This window comes from Suncus etruscus, chromosome 3, assembly GCF_024139225.1.
Source record: "Suncus etruscus isolate mSunEtr1 chromosome 3, mSunEtr1.pri.cur, whole genome shotgun sequence".
Classification (NCBI taxonomy): domain Eukaryota; kingdom Metazoa; phylum Chordata; class Mammalia; order Eulipotyphla; family Soricidae; genus Suncus; species Suncus etruscus.
This window is the reverse complement of record NC_064850.1, coordinates 160,360,528-160,384,065: the sequence shown is the minus strand read 5'-3', so window position 1 is coordinate 160,384,065 and position 23,538 is coordinate 160,360,528. Positions and strand designations below refer to the sequence as shown.

The 23,538-nt window shown below is 43.8% G+C and overlaps 1 protein-coding gene across 1 annotated transcript in view; it reads right to left on the bottom strand.

Annotated features, from left to right (window-relative positions):
- RNF125 (ring finger protein 125) overlaps positions 1-3,984 on the bottom strand; it is a 36,873-nt gene extending 32,889 nt beyond the window's left edge. Inside the window, exon 1 of the mRNA XM_049770214.1 lies at positions 3,785-3,984. Within this exon, the coding sequence (XP_049626171.1) occupies positions 3,785-3,948 (164 nt within the window). The 5' untranslated portion in view covers positions 3,949-3,984. The remainder of the gene's footprint in view (positions 1-3,784) is intronic.
- Between the last annotated feature and the right edge of the window lie 19,554 nt (positions 3,985-23,538).

Below are 23,538 nucleotides of genomic sequence, written 5' to 3'. Positions count from 1 at the left end.
TATAATCAGTTCCTTAATCACTGCCACAAATCACAGTAGGAGTAAAATATAAGATTAGTGTGACCCCACCCCCCAAAAAACCTTAATTTGTTTCATTTTCAAGTATAGCTTCTAACATATCTACTCTAGATATCAGGAGGAGTTATCTTTTACCTCATCTTTGCTTATATAACTGACATAATGGTGAAGAAAGTAAGTTTGAATAGATAAAAATTTAAACATGAAAACTCTTTTTCTTTTTTTTTTTGGCAGCACTCAGGGGTTCCGCCTGGCTCTATGCTCAGAAACTGCTCCTGTCAGGCTCGGGTGACCATATTAAATGACGGAATTCGAACTACCATCCTTCTGCATGCAAGGCAAATGCCCTGCCTCCATGGTATCTCTCCAGCCCCTAAGCATGGCAATTCTTAAAATTAGGCTCAAGGAAAAAACTCCACTTAGCACTGGGTCGTCTATGTGTGGCCTGGTATGCAATGGCTACAACAGCAGCCTTCTTGGGGATATATGCAGCTGGTTGTCCAGTAGGTTTTATAGAGACAGTCTTTTTCAATGGACTTTCATGTCTGACCTCTTAGTAGCCTCCAACCCCCAATGACTACACACAGATATTTGCTGTGCTTTGGGAAAACCCCCAGGGCACTGCTGCCAGAGTCCACATTGGTTAAGTCATGATGTCTATTCACACCCAAGAAAAGGAACATGTGGATTCGGAGCAATAGCACAGAGGGTAGGGCACTTGCTTTTCACATGACAGACCCAGGTTTCATCTCCAGTATTCCATATGGTCCCCCAATGACCACCTGGAATGATTCCTGAGCACAATACCTGGAGTAACCCCTGAACATTACTATGTGTGGCCCACTAACCCCCCCCCCAAAAAAAAAGAAAGAAAAGGGACATGTGAGTGAGACTAAGAAGGTCCTGTACAGAGTCCCTGTTGCTTTAAGATAAAAAAAATCTCCAAGAAGTAGGAGTTTACCAAGTTGAATGTCGATAAACCAAAGACAGAATGGCAAAAAAAAGGTGCTAACCCAGGATAACTATGGGGTCAAATACATCCATAATCACAACATCTGAACAAATGTTGTTCATGAGAACTTCAGAGCTAACATCTGCTGAGTCATGCCAACTTTCCATGCAAAACCAAAAATACAGAAAGTTATCTGGAACATCCTGGTAGCATCATATATTAGTCTTTTGAGGCCCAGTTTTATTACAAGACACATTTAGAAATAAGAAATACCTGCTCATGAATTTGTTGAATTACTTTAAAAGAAAGAGAAGCTGTGTCTTAGTCATTGTTATGGTCTACTTTTATATTTAAACACAAAAAAAAATTTCCATTATTCACCCTATTATAAAGGATGAAACAAAATCAGAGATTAAGTAAGGTTGGATCACACAGTTAGTGGCAGAGTTAATGATCAAATCTTGCTTCAGTCAAGCCCACTGTTTTTTACTGTACCATAATACAATTTATAAAGTGCCATATACACAATTAAAAAAGTATTGTTGTCATTATTATAGGCATATAATTTAAAAAAGGTCTACAAAAAATTAACAAAAGGTCTAGCTCAACCAGTTTGGAAGATTTCAATATAATATCCAGAGGGCTCATTTGGATTTCTTCATTTTTCCAATTTAAGTTCAATGGAAAAAGAGTAATTCATTTAGGAAGTACAAGTGAAGTTAACAGCACTCATCACCTCCAATGTAGAAAGGACTTTAGTTAATATTTATAAAGTGGAAGAGACCCAAGTAAGTTTGCCAAAAGGAGGAATATGGAAATTCTGCCCACAGTCAGAACAATGGACACAGATTTGTCAAAACAAAGAACAGTAAAATGAGGGAAGGCAATTTGTCCTGCCTTTGTCCTGTTACTTCATGACAATTTTCCAGTTGCTGGTTTCCTATTCATTCTAACAAAAAAAAAGATTAAACAAAAGATTTAACATTTTGCAAAGTTATTGTTCTTTAGCAGAAGACCAAATACTGCTAACAGTAAGTTGTAGCACAATAAATCCAAACCAGGGGAAACAATCTTTCATAGCCAAACTACCCATTTCAATCTACAGAAGAATTCTTCAAGTCCTGAAGCCCACTGTGCATCTAAGGCCCAACTTAAAAGATTTGATTCTAACATGGACTAAAAGTTGTGTGGTTATAACGTCCCTGAACTAATCAATACATTTCATAGTTACACAACAGTATTTTGGCATTCTTGCTGGCCTTGGGTATTATGTCAATGAGTTGCAGCTGGTCAGCTGGGACACAGCATCAAGAATCATCAGACGAAAGGTAAATTAGGCCTCAGTTTAAAGTACAATACTGAAAGGACAGGCTGAAAAGATGGCCCCAAAAGAAGACCCAGGAACTCTAATTTACTGTGGCTTCTTATATAGATTTTTCCTCTTGACTTCATGATGGGCTTTCGGTGGTAAAGAGTGCTTCTCCTTTGCTCTAGGGGTCTGGAACACTTAAGCACTTTTCAAAATAGTGTGTACCACTTGCATTTAAAATATGGCACATTTTCCTGGAAAGGCAGGAGCCCTTCCTGGCCATTGAGCTATTGCCTGGCGCTGCATCAAACTGGACAGCTTTCCAAAGAAAGCATTAAGTGGGCTTTCGTTCTAGGTTGATCCAACTCCCCCAACACACACACACCAGCCCCACTCCCAGGCACCCATAAAAAGTAAGAGCGTCTTTACAAGTCAGTTATTCTCATTTAGACTCATGACTTGGGGAGCTGGTGCAGAGAAGCAGGTAGTTTGCCACCTCCAGTTAACTTTGTGGTTGGGGTTGAAAGAGCAACATCCTCAGGCCTCAGGCGTTGGGGCTACCGTTTAAAACCCCAGACCGCACACCCACATTGCACACCCACACTACACTAACGACTCCAGAAAGGTACTTGGATCTTGCATTGCTCTCTCTCTCTCTCTCTCTCTCTCTCTCTCTCTCTCTCTCTCTCTCTCTCTCTCTCTCTGTCTCTCCCCTCTCTCCCCTCTCTTTCTCCTCTCCCCTCTCTCTTTCTCCTCTCTCTTTCTCCTCTCTCTCTCCCCCTCTCTTCTCTCTCTCTCTCTCTCTCTCTCTCTCTCTCTCTCTCTCTCCCCTCTTTCTCCTCTCTCTCCCCTCTCTCCCCTCTCTCTCTCCTCTCTCTCTCCCCCTCTCTCTCTCCTCTCTCTCTCCCCCTCTCTTCTCTCTCTCTCTCCCTCTCTCTTCTCTCTCTCTCCCTCTCTCTTCTCTCTCTCTCTCTCTCTCTCTCTCTCTCTCTCTCTCTCTTCTCTCTTCTCTCTCTGCTCTCTCTCTCTTCCTCCCCTCCCTCACCCCCCCCCCGGGGGTGGCAGGAGGTGGAGGAGGAAAAGGGGGTGGGGGAATCTATATAAATTTGTGTTTGCTCTTGCTAGATAAGCTTTAGTGGGTGTTCTGGAGCAAGTGCACAGTCTGCAAAACAAACAAACAAACAAACAAACAAACAAACAAGCCACCCGGTTTCTGGGGTCGAGAGAAGTACCACGCGGCCAACCCCGAGTCCAGTTGCAACCTCCCTCCCTAGCCGGTGAACCCCGATCCCCTTGGGCTTCCTTCCATTCCAGGAGGCGCCGCTCTTGGGATGCGCCCCCGCCCCCCCAGAAGTCCAGGTGTCTGCAGCAGCTTCCACCCTGCCCGCCTTTTGAAACGACCCGGCTCCTGATCCCCTTATCCCCCCTCACCCCACACCCCGCGCCTTGGGGCTGCCCTAACTCCGCAGCGCGGTGGGCGCGCAAACCCAGCACCGGGTACCTACACGTGGCCACAGCGGGTCCGGACGGGCTGGTGCAGCACCTCGAGGCACACGGCGCAGTCGAAGGAGGTGACGGGCAGCTCGGGGCCCCCCCTGCGCTCCAGGGCCCGCGGGGCGGCGGCGGCGGGCGCGGCTTTGCCGCTGTCGCTGCTCAGCACGGAGCCCATCGCGCCTCTGCCCGGCGCTGCCCGGGTGCGCCCCAGCCCTGTGCCTGCTGCGGCGGAGGAAGGTGGAGGAAGGAAGTCCCGGCCCAGCTGCGGATCGCCGCCTCCCAGCGCAGCCGGGAGCCCAGCCTCTGGGCCCCCACCGCCGGCCAGTGGCCAGCCGGGCTGCCGGGATCCGTGTCGGGGCTGCCAGTGGAGGAGGCCAGGCGGGAGGAGGCACGACGCGACGTCTCGAGGTCCTGGGAGGATTGAAACCTGAAACCCCAGCCGCAGGGCAGTGGACCTGCGTGGGCAATGGACCTTCCAGGCCGTAGCATGCCTGCAACTTCTTTCTTCCCCAACAGTTTGCCAGGGAAAGAAAGGCCCCAGCTGCTCTTCACGCTTTTTGGCAATCCCAGGACGTCCACTTGTCCAGGGTGTCCTGCTCTGCATTGTTTGTTGTAACCCAAGACCCTCTGTGAAGGGGCATCGCCTAACCTAGCCCTGATCATTCCTGTCCAGGCTCTAAGCAGAATTCTTGAGTGAGCCAGGCATGGTAGGAAGACTTTTGGAAGTCGGAATCTCTGAATCGAATCTCAAGTCCATGACAGGGATTCTAGGAATCTAGAAACAAGTGTCCTCAGTTTACTTCGGCGTTTGCATCTTCCTTTATGAAATCATATATTTAATAAAATGTCTTCACTGTCTACCACATGCCAAAGAAACCATATCCTTTCTGCTGAAGAGGACGTAGTTCCTCACAAGCTAACACAACCAAGTTCTACAGAACTCACTAAGAATTTTTTGTTGTTTTTTGGTTTTTGGGTTTGGGGTTTATTTGGTATTTTGGTTTTTGGGCAGCGCTCAGGGGTTCCTCCTGGCTCTACACTCAGAATTCGCTCCTGGCAGGCTCAGGGGACCATATGGGATGCCGGGATTCGAAGCACCGTCCTTCTGCATGCAAACCAAATGCTCTACCTCCATGCTATTTCTCTGCCCCCAGATTTTGTATTTTGAGACAGTTATACATCCACATGTAAACTTAAAATGACATTAATATGTAATACACATACAATAGTAAATAAGACAATAACAAATAAATAATGCTCCCATAAACTTCACTCAGTCATCCCCACTTTCTCTTTTAATGAGAATATAATATAAAAAAAAAGATTGAGAGCATTTTAGATGATAAAAACCATTAAGAGAAAAAGCAGGGAGACAATAAGGTCAGGAAAGATATTTCAGAAGAGATGGCATTTGAGGAGAGTCATAAATAATGAAAAAGACTCAGCCAGCCACTCAAAGATTGAAGAAGAGCTTGCTAAGCATTGCGAACAGTGAGCTAGGCCAGAACGAAGAATGGAAAGAAGCCGGGCAAAGGACCAGGGTATAGAAGGGAAGGGATGAGCTGAGGTAGGACACAGACACCCTAGACAACTTTACTTACATACAGGCAAGGGCCAAGAATGTGACTTTTATGCCATGGCTGATTTACTCTGACAATTGTTTGACTTCAAAATGGGAACAGGAGCGGTGGCGCAAGCATTAGGGTGTTTGCCTTGCACATGCTAACCTAGAATGGACGGTGGTTCAATCCCCGTGTGTGCCATATGGTCCTCCAAGCCAGGAGTGATTTCTGAGCACATAGCCAGGAGTAACCCCTGAGCGTCACCGGGTGTCCCCTCCCCCCTCCCCCCCAAAAAGATGGGAACAATGTAAAAAAGAAAATAGATAACCCAGCTAGGAAGATACTGAATTAATCCAAGAGAGGATAATAATGTGCTTCAAAGTTGGAACTTCTGTGGGTAGAAAGAAGGTGAGAAATAGATATATTTGAGGTATATTTAGGACATACTGATAAAATAGATATAGGAGTAAAGTTTTTCCCAATCTTCAAAAGAAAATCCAAAGCTTCTCTTGAACCTTCCATATTTCTCAGTACCTGTCCTATATCGTCCTTAAAGGCAACTTTCTCAACCTGATACTCTATCTTTTGTTTTGCTTTGTTTTTGTTTGGGATCACACCCAGCAGTGCTCAGGGGTTTCTCCTGGCTCTGAACTCAGGGTTCGCTCCTGGAAGTGATGCCAGAGATCGAAATCCTGTCTACAACACACAATTGTGCTCAGTGTCTCACCATTCTATAATCTCTCCTGCCCCAATCCTCTTTTTTCTTCATATCTCCATTTCCTCCTGGCCGGAGAAAAGAAAGTTGGGGACCACACCCTCGAGTGCTCAAGGATTTTCCCTGGCTCAGGGTTAACTCCAAGCAGAGAGGTGCTCAGGAAACATATCTAGTGGCTGGAGATCAAACTAAGGTCAGCTATATGCAGGGTAAGCACCTTGACCCCTGTACTATTTCACCAAACCCCTATGCCTCCATGTCTTTCATATTCCCTCTTTATCTAATCAATTTTGGCTTCTAAATTGAACATTCAGTCTCCACTTGTCTGAAAATTGTTTCATCAGTGTCACTGTGGCCTTTATATAGTGAGATCCAATGGATTCTTTATAGCCTTTTTCTTGCTTGATCTATTAGCTATATTGGTCAGTCTGGCTTCCCTCCTTTCTTTCTAGCTTTTCTTTCTTCAACTTTCTACTGTCTTCTCCTTACTTGAAAGACAAAGTGATAATGGTAGGATTTTTGTCTTAAGACATTTTCCTCCCATTTCCTTACTAAAGCCCTTATAAGTCACATAGGTTGGGGCCGGAGAGATAGCATGGAGGTTTACCTTGCATGCAGAAGGTCAGTGGTTCGAATCCTGGCATCCCATATGATTCCCCTGAGCTTGCTAGGAGGAACAATTTCTTTCCTTCCTTCCTTCCTTCCTTCCTTCCTTCCTTCCTTCCTTCCTTCCTTCCTTCCTTCCTTCCTTCCTTCCTTCCTTCCTTCCTTCCTTCCTTCCTTCCTCCTTCCTTCCTTCCTTCCTTCCTTCCTTCCTTCCTTCCTTCCTTCCTTCCTTCCTTCCTTCCTTCCTTCCTTCCTTCCTTCCTTCCTTCCTTCCTTCCTTCCTTCCTTCCTTCCTTCCTTCCTTCCTTCCTTCCTTCCTTCCTTCCTTCCTTCCTTCCTTCCTTCCTTCCTTCCTTTCTTTCTCTTTCTTTCTTTCTTTCTTTCTTTTTTTTGGTTTTTGGGTCACACCTGGCAGTTCTCAGGGGTTACTACTGGCTCCACGCTCAGAAATAGCTCCTGGCAGGCTCGGGGGACCATATGGAGTGCTGGGATTTAAAACCAATAACCTTCTGCATGAAAGGCAAATGCCTTATCTCCATGCTATCTCTATGGCTCATGAAGGAGCGATTTCTGAGCATAGAGCCAGGAGTAATCCCTGAGTGCAGCAGGATGTGACCCAAAAACCAAAAAACAAAAGGTCACATAAGTTCTAGGTCTGGGTATGTGAAGTCTGTGGGTCTGAGCATGTGAAGCCCCTAGTTTGATTCCTGGCATGTGAGTTTAACACACAAACACACACACACACACATCACAAGATTCTGCTGTTATTTGTTATTTATATTCCAATGACTTCCACTCATTGACTTTCAATGATGCCTTTATCTCCACTGTAGGCCATTTAAATGCCAACTGCTTACTTGACTTAACCACCTGGTTCCCTCAGGCACCTTCAGAAGGTCCACTAATGAGCTTATTATAGTAACTGCCCACAGGGTCCATCTACAGTTGTTAATGCCTCTTCAGTAAATTACAATCTACCTGGTAGCTTAGTCTGAACACCTGGGAGCTACTTTAGCTTTCTTCCTCTCCTTCATTCACATTGGATTAATCACAACCGCAAGCATAGTTCTGTCTCCAATGTATCTCAGTTCTTGAATAATTTTATTTTTCTCTATGCACCCGATCAGTGACAATTTAAAAACACTGTATCCCCTTGTATGAATTGTTGCAATAGATCTATCTGCTCCCTGAATCAACTATTGTCACTGAACTCTATTATCTTCATTGCAATAAAGCAGCCTTTTGAAAAACAAATATTTTATGTTTCCACCCAACTCTCAAATCACTCTAATGACTCTCCATAACCCTTTGGGTTAAATTTTGAATCCTTAACATGATCAATACAATTTTAAGTACTCTACTCCTCCCATGATTACAATCATGACAGAAAAACATTTTCAGTAGAAAATGCCTTAAGATTTAATTAAGATATCTTTTTTTTTGGTTTTTGGGCCACACCCGGTGGTGCCAGAGGTTACTCCTTGCTGTCTGCTCAGAAATAGCTCCTGGCAGACACGGGGGACCATATGGGACACCGGAATTCGAACCAACCACCTTTGGTCCTGGATCGGCTACTTGCAAGGCAAACGCCACTGTGCTATCTCTCCAGGCCCTTAAGATGATCTTTTATCTAAAACCTAACTATATGTTATATATGTGTACTTATACAAATTTTAATAGTTAAATACTGACATATAACTTAAAGGATATGTCTGCTATCTTTCTACCATGAAACAACACTACTGACACTGGAGGACACCTAGAACTGTTGAGTCAGCTGGAGGCCTGCTTCCCTTCCAACTATTTTTCCATATTTGATAGAAAGTATTAGTGTTATAAAACCAGTAGCAGTTCATTTTTAATTATCTAGATGGTAATAACTAATATATGAATTTGTGGAAACATTTCTGAGAAAACTAGCTGCAAGGCTTTTGTAGGAATACATGTAAGAGATATATACATATATATATATATATCTCAATTATGATTCATGAACACAGTAGGTGAATCCCCTTATACAAGGTGACATGAGGACAAGATGTGTGGTAACACCCTAAGATGCCATGCTAAGTAACCTTTCTTACATCTGGTGCTGCCAGACAGGGTAGGTAGGCTGCTGGCTAGATGAAGTCACTCTATGTCCCATTGAGACAGGGATGATGGGAACTGGGGAGATAGTACATTGCATAAGGCGCTTGTCTTGTATGAGGCAGACCTGTTTGCAGTTCTTAGCATTCCACATGGTCCCTGAACACTGTCAGGAATAATGCCTGAGTTCAACTAAACATTTCCAGGTGTAGCCTCAAAAACAAAACAAAAAAGAAATAGGGGTGATGACTTTTTTTTTTTGTCAAGGGCAATTTGAATATATTTAGCATCACTCTGCAGTCTGTGCAGTATAGGCCACCTTAGAGAAGTACATGTTTTGTTATGTACTAGGATCAGGCCACATGATTTCATGGGCCTTAGATGACTGTAGGTGGACACTCTCTATCACCCTTGTTTTAAAATAAGTAACAGAGCAAAAGTGAGAGGGAGAGAGAGAGACAGAGAGAGAGAGAGAGAGAGAGAGAGAGAGAGAGAGAGAGAGAGAGAGAGAGAGAGAGAGTAGGATCCTTGTCTTGCTGACCTGGATTTTATCCCTGGCATCCTGTATGCCCTCTGAGCACTGCCAGTAATTCCTGAGTACAGAACTAGGAAAGAAAATAAACATTATTGAATATGGCCCTAAAACCAAAATGAATAACTTAAAATAAAATTAGAAGCAGATGGATCAATGGGCAGTAGGATTAAGTTTATTAATTTTAATACTTAAATATGGATTATTGAAATTATACAATTTCTTCAACTTCAATGTAATTAGGGATTATTAAAATTATATAATTTCTTCTACTTCAATGTAATTATATCAAAATATCATTACCATCAATGAAGTTTTATTGGAAGCACAATATGCAAGAGTATTTTGTTGGGGCCAGAGAGATAGCACAGCAGTGTTTGCCTTGCAAGCAGCTGATCTAGGACCCAAGGTGGTTGGTTTGAATCCGGCTGGGTGTGGCCCAAAAACCAAAAAAAAAAAAAAAGAGTATTTTGTTAAAAAAAATCTTACAGTTACAATATCTTTATCAGATTTGTTTGGTTGGTTGGTTTTAATTTTAGGGCCACACCAGGAGGTGCTCACGGCTTACTCCTGGCTCTGTACTCAAAATCGCTCCTGGCAGGCTGGAGGGACCAAATGGGATGCCGAGAATTAAACCCCGGTCTGTCCCAGGGCTGCCGCATGCAAGGCAAATGCCTTACTGTTGTGCTATTGCTCTGGTCCTCAGGTTTGTTTTAAAGGATCACATGCTGCCAAATATTAATAAGCAGCCACAAGATTGGTACAAAGAAGTTATCAATGGTCATCTGTAGAGCATCTGTGATACTTCATATTTTTCTGTTTCATACTTTGGGGGGTACCTTGCTGTGCTCAGGGGCTACTCCCAAGCAGTGCTTGGAGGACCAAGTGGTACCAGGGATCAAACCCAGGTCTCTAGTATGTAATGTATAAGCTCAGCCCTCCAGCAAACTTCAGTGGAACAGAGTTCAATGAAACATTTTTGTAGGTAAAATAATATATATAGGGGCCAGAGAGATAGCACAGCGGCGTTTGCCTTGCAAGCAGCCGATCCAGGACCTAAGGTGGTTGGTTCGAATCCCGGCATCCCATATGGTCCCCTGTGCCTGCCAGGAGCTGTTTCTGAGCAGATAGCCAGGAGTGAACCCTGAGCACCACCGGGTGTGACCCAAAAACCAAAAAAAACAAACAAACAAACCAGTGTACTTGAAGTGTGTTCAGGTCAGCCTGCCTGCAGAGAATTGTATAAGGTCAGTGATGAGGCAGGCCATTGTGGAAATGGTGGTGATGATGGAGGCAGCAAGAGTGGCTTCAGCAGGGTGGGGGCTTGCCCCACTGTTTCCTCTTGAGGTGGGCAGCTTTGTTCTGCATGGGCTAGCATAGTCATATCTTTCATGGATAGGTTTATATCTCATTCAAGAAAAGAGTGAATCTACAGAACTGGCCCTCTTCAATCATAGAGACTACATTTGTGCAAAAATGTATGTACGCTTTCTTTTAAAAATTATTTTCCTGGGGCCGGAGAAATAGCATGGAAGTAAGGTGTTTGCCTTGCATGCAGAAGGTCGGTTGTTCGAATCCCACCATCCTATATGGTCTCCTGAGCCTGCCAGGAGCGATTTTTGAGCGTAGAGCCAGGAGTAACCCCTGAGTGCTGCCAGGTGTGACCTCCCCCCAAAAGTTATTTTCCTCTCTCTTTCTCCCATTTATCACTGTTGCTATAACAAGGGTGGGGTGGGGTTTCATGCACACTGTTATACCAGCTTATTTTTAGCTGTGGTGCTCACCAGGGGTCACTCCATGGGTTTTGGTTTGCATACTCAACCACGGTGCTTAATGACCTTTGCCTGTTTTTTCTCCTGGTAGTTGTATGTGTGCTTCTACAGGTCAGTCTTAGTTGAGGCAAACAAACTATAACTGTGGTGCTTGCTGGGGACTGCTGCAATGTGTGCATTAAAGTGACCTGAGGTTGCTTTTGCTGGCTGTGGTGCCTGCTTGTCTTTCTAGTTGCAGTCCTCACTGAGGGTTGGAAACCCCTTTCTTGTGGTGCCTACACACACCTGAAGCAATGCATCTTATCGCATAAGAAGATGATGAACAACAGAATCAATCAGAGCAGATCAATCAGGATCTGCCAGGATCCTGCCAGAATGACACTAAGTACATATGGAATAGGAGAAATTTGAACTCATGGCCATCTGCTAGCAAGGCAGGTACTCTATGCCCCTGTGTTTTACCTTCAGACCTCATCAACATTTTTTTTTTTTTGGTTGTGAGCCATACCTAGTGGTGCTCAGGGGTTAAGTCCTCAATCGGCACTCAGAAATCATTCCTAGTAGGCTCAGGGAACCTACCATATGGAATGCTGGGAATTAAACCCAGGTCAGTCACATGCAAGGCAAGAGCCCTACCAGCTGTGCTACCATTCTGGACCTCAATATTTTATAGTATTTTAATTAATTAATTAATTAATTTTGGTTTGGGGGCCACACCCACTGGTATTTAGGGGTTATTCTTGGCTCTGAGCTCAGGAATCACTCTTGGTTGGCTCAGGGGACCATATGGGATGCCAGTGATCAAACCTGAACCAGGATGGACCATGTGCAAGGCAAGTGCCTTATCCACTGTGCTATTACTCTGGCCCCAATATTTATTATTTTTTATGTCTGAATTTTGGGTCACCTGCTGATGCTCAGGGGTTAGTCCTAGCTCTGCTCAGGAATCATTCTTGGCATTGCTCAGAGAACCATTTGGGATGTCAGTGATCAAACCTGAACCAAGGTGGGCTGTGTACAAGACAAAAACCCTACCCACTGTACTATCATTTTGGCCCCTTAACAGGATTGTAAATAGAATCAACATGACCTAGCACATAACCTAACTCCAAAATAATGGCCTTTATACTGGATAGCATTAATCTCTTTTTACTTTAATGTTATCAAAACAAATATTAAAAAAATGTCAGGGACTGGAGAGATACAACAGTGGTAGGGCATTTGCCTTGCATGTGGCTGACCCAGGACAGACCTGGCTGGGTTCGATCCCCAGCATCCCATATGGTTCCCCAAGCCATGAGCGACTTTTGAGTGCATAGTCAGGAGTAACCCCTGAACATCACCGGATATGGTCTCCCAACAAACAAACAAAAACAGAAAAACAAGAAAACAAAAAAATGTCAGGTGATTCTAGATCAGCAGTTGCAGATGTAAAAGAAGATCCATTGTTTTCATCAATTTAAGGCTCTGAGAGTCCTTCAGAAAACAGTGGGGAAAATCAATACCAGATGACTCTCAAGAAGAGGCCGGTAATGATTCTGCTATTGTCAAATCCCTGGTGGGAAAGAAAATGCCCTCACAGTTAGTCAATACAGCAATGCAGCACTGCAGACTTTCTCTCTCCTGGAGAAAATCACCGCATTCAGTCTCACCCCATGCACTCTAGCAAAGACTATTTCTCATAATGCCAGTGATTCATTTGGTTTTGAGAAAGCAGCAGAAAAGCCCTTGTCTTCCTTTCTTTAATTCTTGTTAAAATTCTGTTTTGACCAATTTAAGAACATACGCAATTAACAGGAAATAAAACTGACTTGACACTGATACCTGCTTTCTGCCAAGTACAGAGCACAGGTTAATTCATTTCAACTTTAGCGCCTGAGCAAGTATTATTTCTACTGGAAGTTCTGTAACTGACTCTAGGCCATTTAGCTTGTGGGAGGGGTGCTGCTGTGTGTATAAAAGCCTATATAACATGAAAGCTTTTATTTTCAACTCCTGCTCTGCATTTTCTGTTCTAAAATACAGGACCTGGAGTAACAGAAAGGGCTAGTGTGTATGCTTTGAACCCTAACTTCTGGCTTGTTGCCTGAGAAGCGAAATAAATAAAATACAAATACAGTAGATACAATATTTAGACAAATAAAATAAAATAAAATAAAATATATAAGTGAGTGTTTTACATAACCCCCTAATTCAAATAAACACTTCTTCCCTCTCATTGTTCATGACTGTTGGGAACTTCTTTTCCATTCATTGTTCTGCCTACTCTATTCCTGTTTCAGCAAGAGAAATCCTTTTCCCTACTGTTACCTTGTACTCAATACCCACCCCCAGCTCCTGTTTATTGGTTTAAAGGCGAGCACCTGAGACAAACTAGGTTGAAAAGCCTGGGGCCGGGCGGTGGCGCTAAAGGTAAGGTGCCTGCCTTGCCTGCACTAGCCTTGGACGGACCGCGGTTCGATCCCCCGGTGTCCCATATGGTCCCCCAAGCCAGGAGCAACTTCTGAGCACATAGCCAGGAGTAACCCCTGAGCATTACCGGGTGTGGCCCTAAAAAAAAAAATAAAGAAAGAAAAGCCTGTTCCATAGAAATTTCTAAATTTGGGTAGATATTTCAAAAAATCATGGAGGGAGAGAAAGAAAATAAATGTTTCTGTCTTAGCTCTAATATTGGACTTCAGAGCTACTTTTAGTTATGTTTTTCACTGTGAAATACAGAACAGAGACATTAGGCCTGAATAAAGCCCAAAGTATCAGAGAGAAATGGAGAACCCTCAGTGCTGGATGGGGTGTTTTATTCATTTTGGGGGGGTCACACCCACCTATGCTCAGAATTTATACCTGGCTCTATGCTCAGAGATAACTCATGGAGGAGCTCAGGGAGTGAACCCAGGTCAGCAGCATTCAAGGAAAGTGCCCTACCCATTATATTATTGCTTTAGCCCCATCCACAGGGTATATTAGGCTTGGTTTATACCTGATGATTGGGATTCTGTCCTTGGATTCTTTTTATTGTTTTTTTTTTTCGGGGGGGGGGGGTCACACCCAGCGGTACTCAGAGGTTACTTCTGGCTCTGAGCTCAGAAATCAATCCTTGCAGGCTCTGGGAACCATATGGGATGCTGGGAATTGAACCAGGGTCAAGCCTGGGTTGACCATGTGCTAGGTAAATGCCCTACTGCTGTGCTATTGCTCTGGCCCACTGTCCTTGGATTCTAAGATAAATTCTGCTTTTCCCAAAGATTCTTTTTCTCCCTCCTCCTTCTCCTTCTCTTCATCCTCTTCCACCTCTACTCTTTCTCCTTCTTAATCTCCTATTTTGTTTTGTTTTGTTTTGGGGCCACACTCAGCAGTGCTCAGGGATTACTCCTGGCTCTTCACTCAGGAATTACTTTTGGCAGGCTTAGGGGACCAGATGGTAAGCTGGGGATTAAACCTGGGTCAGTCATATGCCGGGCAAACACCCTACCTGCTCTACTATCATTCCTACCCCTTTTCAAAACATCTAAAATTGGTCTTGTCACTTGTCACTTCGAAATCCAAAGAGTCTGAAAGTTAGTGCTCTAGGTGTGCTTTTTCAAGATGGAGACCTGGGTTTGGTCCCCAGAAACTGCAGGCCCCCCACCCATTTCACCCCAGCACTGCAACGAGCAACCCCTAAACACAGGGAGTAACCCCTGAGTATTTCCAGGTGTAGCCCCAAAGCCAAAATAAAAATTAATGCTCTCTTCATCTTCCTAATTGCATATCTCTTCATTGCCAAGTGTGGAGAAGACATGATTTAATGAAAACTGAAGAGCCCCTCCCTGCTAAGAGTTGCAAACAAAGGCCATCAGTGAACCCCATCTGGACCAGAAAGAGACTTCTTGGCATAGCAGCTACAAAACCGGAGGAGGTGCATGTTTCTGGGCTGCCAACACTGGTTCTTTAGACTTGTTCTCTCGAGGCCCATTTCCTTCACAGGCAAGTGATGAGAGAACTGCCAATAACAAACTAGGGAAAACTCTCCACAACATTTTCTTGGTCATAATTTTTTTCTATGATTTTTGGGCCACACCCTGTGACTCTCAGGAGTTACTCCTAGCTCTGCAGTCAGAAATTACTCCTGGCAGGCTTGGGGAACCGTATGGGATTCTGAGAATTGAACACAGGTTGGCTGAGTGCAAGGCAAACATACACCCCACTGTGCTGTCACTCCAGCCCCTCTTGGTCTGAGCTAAATAATTTTTAACTCCAAATTCCTGTTGTCAGGGCAGTGTCCTATGCTGAAGTCAGGACCCCCCCCCCCCCATTCCTGAACAAACCTTGGGAAAGCAGAAGCAGATACAGTGAGTACCTCGCCTCGAAGAACTCAAATGACTGTTGTCTTAGCAGAGTGGGTAGGAAAGATAGAGTTTCTGCTGCCAACTCTAGCTGCCTCTCAGGTTTGCTTGTGGTCTTCATGAAGCTGAACTCCTGAGGCTTTTCATGCTGGGTGCTTTCTTCTGAATCTTCTGCCTGTCCTCCCATCACATTATCTGCTTATAGAGGTGCTGGAGCCTGTCTGCATTGACCAAAGTAACCACTGGATTGCACTTTGTTTCTCAGAGACCGCAGCGTGGCAGTGACTATCACTTCTGAGATAGCCTGAGAGACCAAGGTGAGACAGGACTCTGAGGGGGCCATCTTCTCGATTGTGGGCAAGCTAAGATCACCACCAAACTTCACTGTTTTGGGAGAGTTTTTTTTTTTTTTTTTTTTTTTTGGTTTTTGGGCCACACCCTGTGACGCTCAGGGGTTACTCCTGGCTACGCGCTCAGAAGTTGCTCCTGGCTTCTTGGGGGACCATATGGGACGCCGGGGGATCGAACCGCGGTCCGTCCTAGGCTAGCGCAGGCGAGGCAGGCACCTTACCTCCAGCGCCACCGCCCGGCCCATGTTTTGGGAGAGTTTTTAGCCACACCCGGCATTGCCCAGGGGTTACTCCTGGCTCTGCACTCAGAAATCACTCCTGGCGGTGACCAGATGGGATGTTGGGGATCACACTCAGGTTGGCAAATGTCCTACCCACTGTGCTATCACTTCGACCCTTGTTTATGTTTATATTAAACATAAAATATAAAAATTTAGTAAGTTCTTGAGTAATTAAATCATTAGTATTAATGTCAACATAACTATAAACAAACCTTATGCATTACGTTATATGGAAACATTTGCTTTCTTTCACCTAGAGGTGTGTATGTCCCCCCAGTTTTGCTGGGAACCACAGAGTTCTAAAACCTGGAAGTGCTTGGGAGGCCACATGATGCCAGAGATCAAGCTTGGGACCCTGTGCATGTCAGGCATGTGCCCTACGTAGCCTGTTGAACTCTCTCTCTCTCCAGACTAAATAGTTTGCTTTTGGGGGTTGGGTTTGAGTGGGCAGGGGTGTTAGAAGGAAGGGTTCTGGGACACACTCAGATGCTCAGGGCTTAATACAGGCTCTGTGCTCAAGTACTACCCTAGCAGTGTTTAGGGAACCCTGTAAAGTTCCTGGCATTTGAACAAGAATCAGCTATCTGCAAAGCAAGTAAAATACATACTGTACTTTACCTCTGGCCCAGCATTTACTGTCTTAACATATATAGTGTATCTATGTCTATAGATATATCTCATATACATTCATGTGATTAAAGCTCTATTGGAAACTTAAAATATACATTTCAAGGACTTACTAATTTATAATAATAAATGTATTTGACAATGTATTAAAATGTATTATTTAAATCTGAACAACTCTCAATTCCATAACCACTCATTGCAGCGTTTCTTCTACATGCTTTCGGTTTGTCCATATCTATTTCTGTTTATCATGAAGCACTCCACATGAGCTCATGTGAAATCTCTTTCTTTTTTTTTTTTTTAGGTTTTTGGGCCACACTCATTTGACGCTCAGGGGTTACTCCTGGCTATGTGCTCAGAAATCGCCCCTGGCTTGGGGGGACCATATGGGACACCGGGGGATCCAACCACTGTCCGTCCTATGCTAGCGCTTGCAAGGCAGACACCTTACCTCTAGCGCCAACTTCCCGGCCCCGAGATCCCTTTCTAATGGTATCATCACTACTTTGCAACCAGTCCATTATCAAATTTCATAACTCTTTGATGGATGCTACTAAGTTATCTTGCAAGATGGCTCCATTTCTCTGCCTAAATACATGATGCTTTACCTGGCATATTTTTGGTTTGGGTTTGATAGGTTTCAGTACTTTGTTGATTACTACCATTTCTCTGCCTAAATACATGATGCTTTACCTGGCATATTTTTGGTTTGGGTTTGATAGGTTTCAGTACTTTGTTGATTACTACCATTAGTAGAAACTTTTGGGTTGTTTTTGGGCCACATCTGTCAGTGCCCAGGGCTTATTCCTTGCCCTTCTGCTCATGGGTCACTCCTACTGGGCCTCTGGGGAACATGTGAATGCTGGGAACATATGTACATTGTCAGTCCTACTGCAAAAGCAAGCAACTAGCTCCAGAATACACTTTATCAACAAATATAACAAATGTAATCACATAAAAATTTGTTGGATCATATTATTATTTATTTGGGTACCCCAAAATTTATACAATATTACTGTATATTTACTGATATTTTGTGTGTGAAATCATGTCAATTTTGGGGAAAAACCACACTTAGTGTTGCTCAAGGTTTATTCCTCATTCTGTGTTCAGGGATCAGTCCTGGAATGTAATGTTGGGGATAAAATTGAGTTGGCCGCATTCAATGCAGCACCTCACCAATTTTATTCATTTATTTTTAATAAACATTTCTCTTCCTTTTTGCTATTATAAATAATGAAAATACTTGTTGTATAATCTTGTACTTTTCATTAATTTCTTTTTTTTTTTTTTTTGGTTTTTGGGCCACACCCAGCAGTGCTCAGGGGTTACTCCTGGCTGTCTGCTCAGAAATAGCTCCTGGCAGGCACAAGGGACCATATGGGACACCGGGATTCGAACCAACCACCTTTGGCCCTGGATCAGCTGCTTGCAAGGCAAATGCCGCTGTGCTATCTCTCCGGGCCCACTTTTCATTAATTTCTACTTTAGTATCATAACAGCTAATCTAACGTTTTTCATTCTTCTTAAAAACAGGAAGTGGTTTCATACATAATTCAAGGACAGAATAGTTTTTCAGAATTTAGAAAAGCAACTGATAAAAATAGAAACACTAACAATCATACCATGTATACCAGCTTAATTACCAGCTATAACAGTTTAAAGAGAGCTGTTTAGTAGACTAGAGCAACTGTCTTCTTGGCTAAAATAATTTTGCAAAGAAATTGCAGACTATCAAGTAGGCCATTTTGGTAATAATTTCAAATGGTTTTTTTTTTTGCTTTGCTCTAAACATGTAATTAAGTTATTGGAATTTATAAGAGTGTAGCTCAATAAGAATGGATTTTTGGGGCCGGAGAGATAGCATGGAGGTAAGGCATTTGCCTTTCATGCAGAAGGACAGTGGTTCGAATCCCGGCATCGCATATGGTCCCCTATGCCTGCCAGGGGCGATTTCTGAGCATAGAGCCAGGAGTAACCCCTGAGTGCTGCCAGGTATGACCCAAAAACCAAAAACCAAAAAAAAAAAAAAAAAAGAATGGATTTTTGTTAATTTTGTTCCCTATTATCTGTTTAAGAGCTTAAATATTTAAACAGGAGTCATATTTTTAAATATTTTTAAATATTTAAACAAGAGCAAATTCCAGAGAAACTTATAAAAAGACATAATGAGGACAAATAGAGGGCTTAAGAAAGTTTCTAGGGGCCAGAGCAATAGCACAGTGGTAGAGTGTCTGCCTTGCATGCAGCCAACCCCCGACAGACAACGGTTCAATTCCTGGCTTCCCAGATGGGTCAATTCCTGGCTTCCCAGATGGTTCCCTGAGCCTGCCGGGAGCAGACTTTTGAGAGCAGATCCAAAGGTATGCCTTGAGTGCCACTGGGTGTGATCCAAAAACCAGGAAAAAAAAAAGAAGAAGAAGAAGAAGAAGAAGAAGAAGAAGAAGAAGAAGAAGAAGAAGAAGAAGAAGAAGAAGAAGAAGAAGAAGAAGAAGAAGAAGAAGAAGGAAGAAGAAGAAGAAGAAGAAGAAGAAGAAGAAGAAGAAGAAGAAGAAGAAGAAGAAGAAGAAGAAGAAGAAGAAGAAGAAGAAAAGAAAGTTTCTAAAGCAGAGAAGTTGTCTGATGTAGGACCACAGGAAAATTCATGGGTGAAAATTAACCTTAAGAAAGAGATTGCTGGGGCCGGGCGGTGGCACTAAAGGTAAGGTGCCTGCCTTGCCTGCGCTAGCCTTGGACGGATCGCGGTTCGATCCCCCGGTGTCCCATATGGTCCCCCAAGCCAGGAGCAACTTCTGAGCGCATAGCCAGGAGTAACCCCTGAGCGTTATTGGGTGTGGGTGTGGCCCAAAAACCAAAAAAAAAAAAAAAAAAGAAAGAGATTGTTGGGGCCGGAGAGATAACAACACAGCGGTGTTTGCCTTGCAAGCAGCCGATCCAGGACCTAACGTGGTTGGTTTGAATCCCGGTGTCCCATTGGGTTCCCCTGGCCTGCCAGGAGCTATTTCTGAGCAGATAGCCAGAGTAACCCCGGAACGCTGCCGGGTGTGGCCCCAAAACCAAAAACCAAAAAAAAATAAAAAATAAAAAAGAGATTGCTGGTATACATATTATCATACTAATGCTTAAATATTCAAGATATTAATTTTGTGACAACAAATTTTATTCTATAGCATTATTCTTCATAGTTCCAAGTCATCTCTGGCCCAAAGGAGAGTTGAATTCTCATGTTGATCTTAGCTCACTCAAATGAAGTTAAAAGAATTTGGAAGAGTCAGCTACAAAGTCATGGTAAAGTAGGCACATTCCATAACAGCAAAGCTGATATGAGAGCTAATAAGTGACCAACCTAAAGTCATTAAAATATATTTGAATGACATACTGTTAAAGTAGGCAGGTAGACAGAAGACCCTGGCAATGAGCTCTCAGAAAGTTATAAAACAATATCAAATTTATTTATTTATCTTAATTTTTTTGACCATACCCAGCAACATTCAGGGGTTACTCCTGGTTCTGTGCTCAGAAATTACTCCTGTCAGGGCCAGAGAGAGAGTATGGAGTTAGGGCATTTGCCTTGCATTCAGAAGGATGGCGGTTCGAATCCTGGTATTCTATATGGTCTCCTGAGTCTGCCAGGAGCAATTTCTGAGCGTGGAGCCAGGAGTAGCCCCTGAGTGCTGCCAGGTGTGACCCGAAAATCAAAAACAAAACAAAACAAAAAAATTACTCCTGTCAGGCTCAGGGGATCATATGGGATGCTAGGGATTGAACCCAGGTCAGACGCATGCAAGATTATTGTGCTATTACTCTGGCCCCCACAGGATAAAGTTTAAAGAAGTTACTGTCAGTGGTCCAAATGTAGTCAAAAATGATGAAGGCAAGACCCATTTTGTGAACTCAATAACTGAAATCTAAGACTCTTAACTGGCTCCAGCATAGGCCCAAGGATGTTGGACCCCACTCCTAAAAGAAGCTTCAGTAGCAACAAAGGACTATCATAAAGACATGAAGAGGAACTACCTAAAGTTTCAATATCTTCCCCTAGACAAAGCCATAGCAACAAACTCATATCCACAGAAAGTCTCATAGGGTGGGGAGGGGCAGTTTGAGAGAAAACCCAACCCTGCAAAGATAAGTTAGCACTTCTCCTTTCTGAAGGGCTGACCCACATCTCATTTCAAATGTGCACTCTCAGATTTCTCCTCTGGAGAAGTCTTCACATTACTGTCTTCCTTTCTCCTTCTTCATCATCTCTATTTGTTTGTTTTTGGGTCACATCCAGCAGCGCTCAGGGATTACTCCTGGCTCTACACTTAGAAATCACTCCAGGCAGGCTCGGGGGACCATATGAGATGCTGGGATTCGAACCACTGTCCTTCTGCATGCAAGGCAAAAGCCCTACCTCCATGTTATCTCTTCGGCCCCCATACTTAGTTATTTTTATGTTTTATTTATGCATGAGGGAGCATAGGAGGGCATTATCGAGCCATTCCAATGGTGCTCAGAAGCCATTTCTGTCTGTATACTCCAGAGTGACTCCTCTCAGTGTTCAGGAGACCTTATACCACACCTAATAAGAAGTGGAGATAAGGGGCCGGGAAGGTGGCGCTAGATGTAAGGTGTCTGCCTTACAAGCGCTAGCCAAGGAACGGACCGCGGTTCGATCCCCCGGCGTCCCATAAGGTTCCCCCAAGCCAGGGGCGATTTCTGAGCACATAGCCAGGAGTAACCCCTGAGCGTCAAACGGGTGTGGCCCAAAAACCAAAAAAAAAAAAAAAAAAAGAAGTGGAGATAAACAGGGATCTTTGGGTTGCCTTAACCCCAGTTTTATCTCTGGCCCCATGCTTGGTACCATGGAATGCCATATAAAGGGAGGACTTCAGAAATTTTACTGTTGTTCATATTATTCCAACACGCTTCAAGGTTCCTCTTCCCCTAAAATGTAAGCCAGATAAGCCTTGTAAAAATATAGAGAGGTCTCTTTATCTTCTTAGCACTCCTTGCAAGAGGTTATCTATTGGGGACTAGAGCAGGTACAGTGGGTAGAGTGCTTGCCTTACATGAGGTTCACCCAGGTTCAATCCCCAAAACTTCATATGGTTCCCTAAGCACCACCAGGAGCAAATCCCGAGCATTGGTGTGTGTGACCCCAAACTAAAAAATAAAAATAAAGGCCGGAGAGATAGCACAGCAGTGTTTGCCTTGCAAGCAATCGAATCAGGACCTAAGGTGGTTGGTTCAAATCCTTGTGTCCCATATGCACCCCCCCATACCCCCCGTGTCTGCCAGGAGCTATTTCTGAGCAGATAGCCAGGAGTAACCCTTGAGCAATGCTGGGTGTGGCCCAAAAACCAAAAGAAAGAAAAAAAGAAAAAAAAAAGAAGAAAGAAAAATTTTATTAGTGTGTTTAGGAAGCAGAAACTAGAAGACTAATGCTACTTCTAACTGGGCCCTTTGGTACTGAACTAGAACTTCTGCCCTGTGAGAAAAGCAAAGTGAACAAATCTCTAGAGTGGGCGGCAGTCAGTCAGTTTCATAAAAGCAGAGATGTTCCCCATTCTACTTTCCTGGTCTTTCTCTGGCTCCTGAAAAAAAAAGTGGGAGGGAATTAGAAATTGGGTTTTGCTATAAATGTAAGTCTAGATGTACCTAAGCCACCTTATAGAAAGCAGAGAACAAGTGGGCTAGCAGATTAATGGAATTTTTTCTTTCAAAGAGGTAATTTAGGGTTCTGAGGGATAGCACAGTGGGAAGGGCATTTGTCTTGCATGCAGCTGCCCCTGCTTTGATCCCTGACATCCCATATAGTTCCCTGAGTCTGATGGGCATACTTTCTGAGCACAGAACCAGGAGTAACCTCTGAGCACTGCCAGGATCCGAAAGCAAAACAAACAAACAAAAACCAAGAGGCAGTTCACTTAGAGAATGTGTGTGTGTGTGTGTGTGTGTGTGTGTTGGGACCACACTAGGTGGTGCAGGGATTAATCCTGGCTCTACACTCAGGAATTACTCCTGGTGGTGCTGGAGGGATCACATACCAGGGATGCCAGGGATAGAATCCAGGTTATCTGCATGCAAGGTAAGTGCACAACCTGCTACCTGCTGTGTTCTGCTGTAATATCTCTCCAGCCCCAGTAGATAATTTTTTTTTGTTTGTTTTTGGGTGCTCAGGGGTTACTCCTGGCTCTATGCTCAGAAATCACTCCTGGCAGACTAGGGAGACCATATGAGATGCCAGGATTCCAACAACCAGCCTTACCTCCATGCTATCTCTCCGGCCCCCCCATAGATAATTTTTAATGAGATAATTTTGCAGGGGTAGGAACATATCCTGTAGTTACTCATGGGCTATTTCTGTTTGAGTCACTCCGAGTGGTATGAGGGCTCACTGACTGTGGCTCATTGACTGAACTCATTGAATGACTCTCTAGCCCCTTTAAAGAGTCTTTTTCTTTCTTTTTTTAAGACTTTATTAATTGATTGGTTTTTTTTTTTTTTTGGCCCACACCCAGCAGTGCTCAGGGGTTACTCCTGGCTCTGCACTCAGAAATCACCCTGGCAGGCTGGGGAATCGAACCCGGTCCCTCCCAGGTCATCTGCCTGCAAGGAAAATGTCCTACCACTGTGCTATCTCTCTGGCCTGTCTTTTTCTTTTATAACATGTATGCTCACATATTATTTTTTGAGTAAGATCAGTGCAATATAATATTTAACTAAAAGGAAGCAGGTAACATGTTTTGTAGTTCCCAAGTCAACCAAGTTTTGACTTGATTGAAATCCAAGACTATTTTTTTTTTTTTGGACCACAACTGGCAGAGCTCAGGGGATACTTTCTAGCTCAGGAATCATTCTTGCAAGATTGGGAGACCATATGGGATTCTGGGAATTGAATCTGGGTTGACTGCATGCAAGG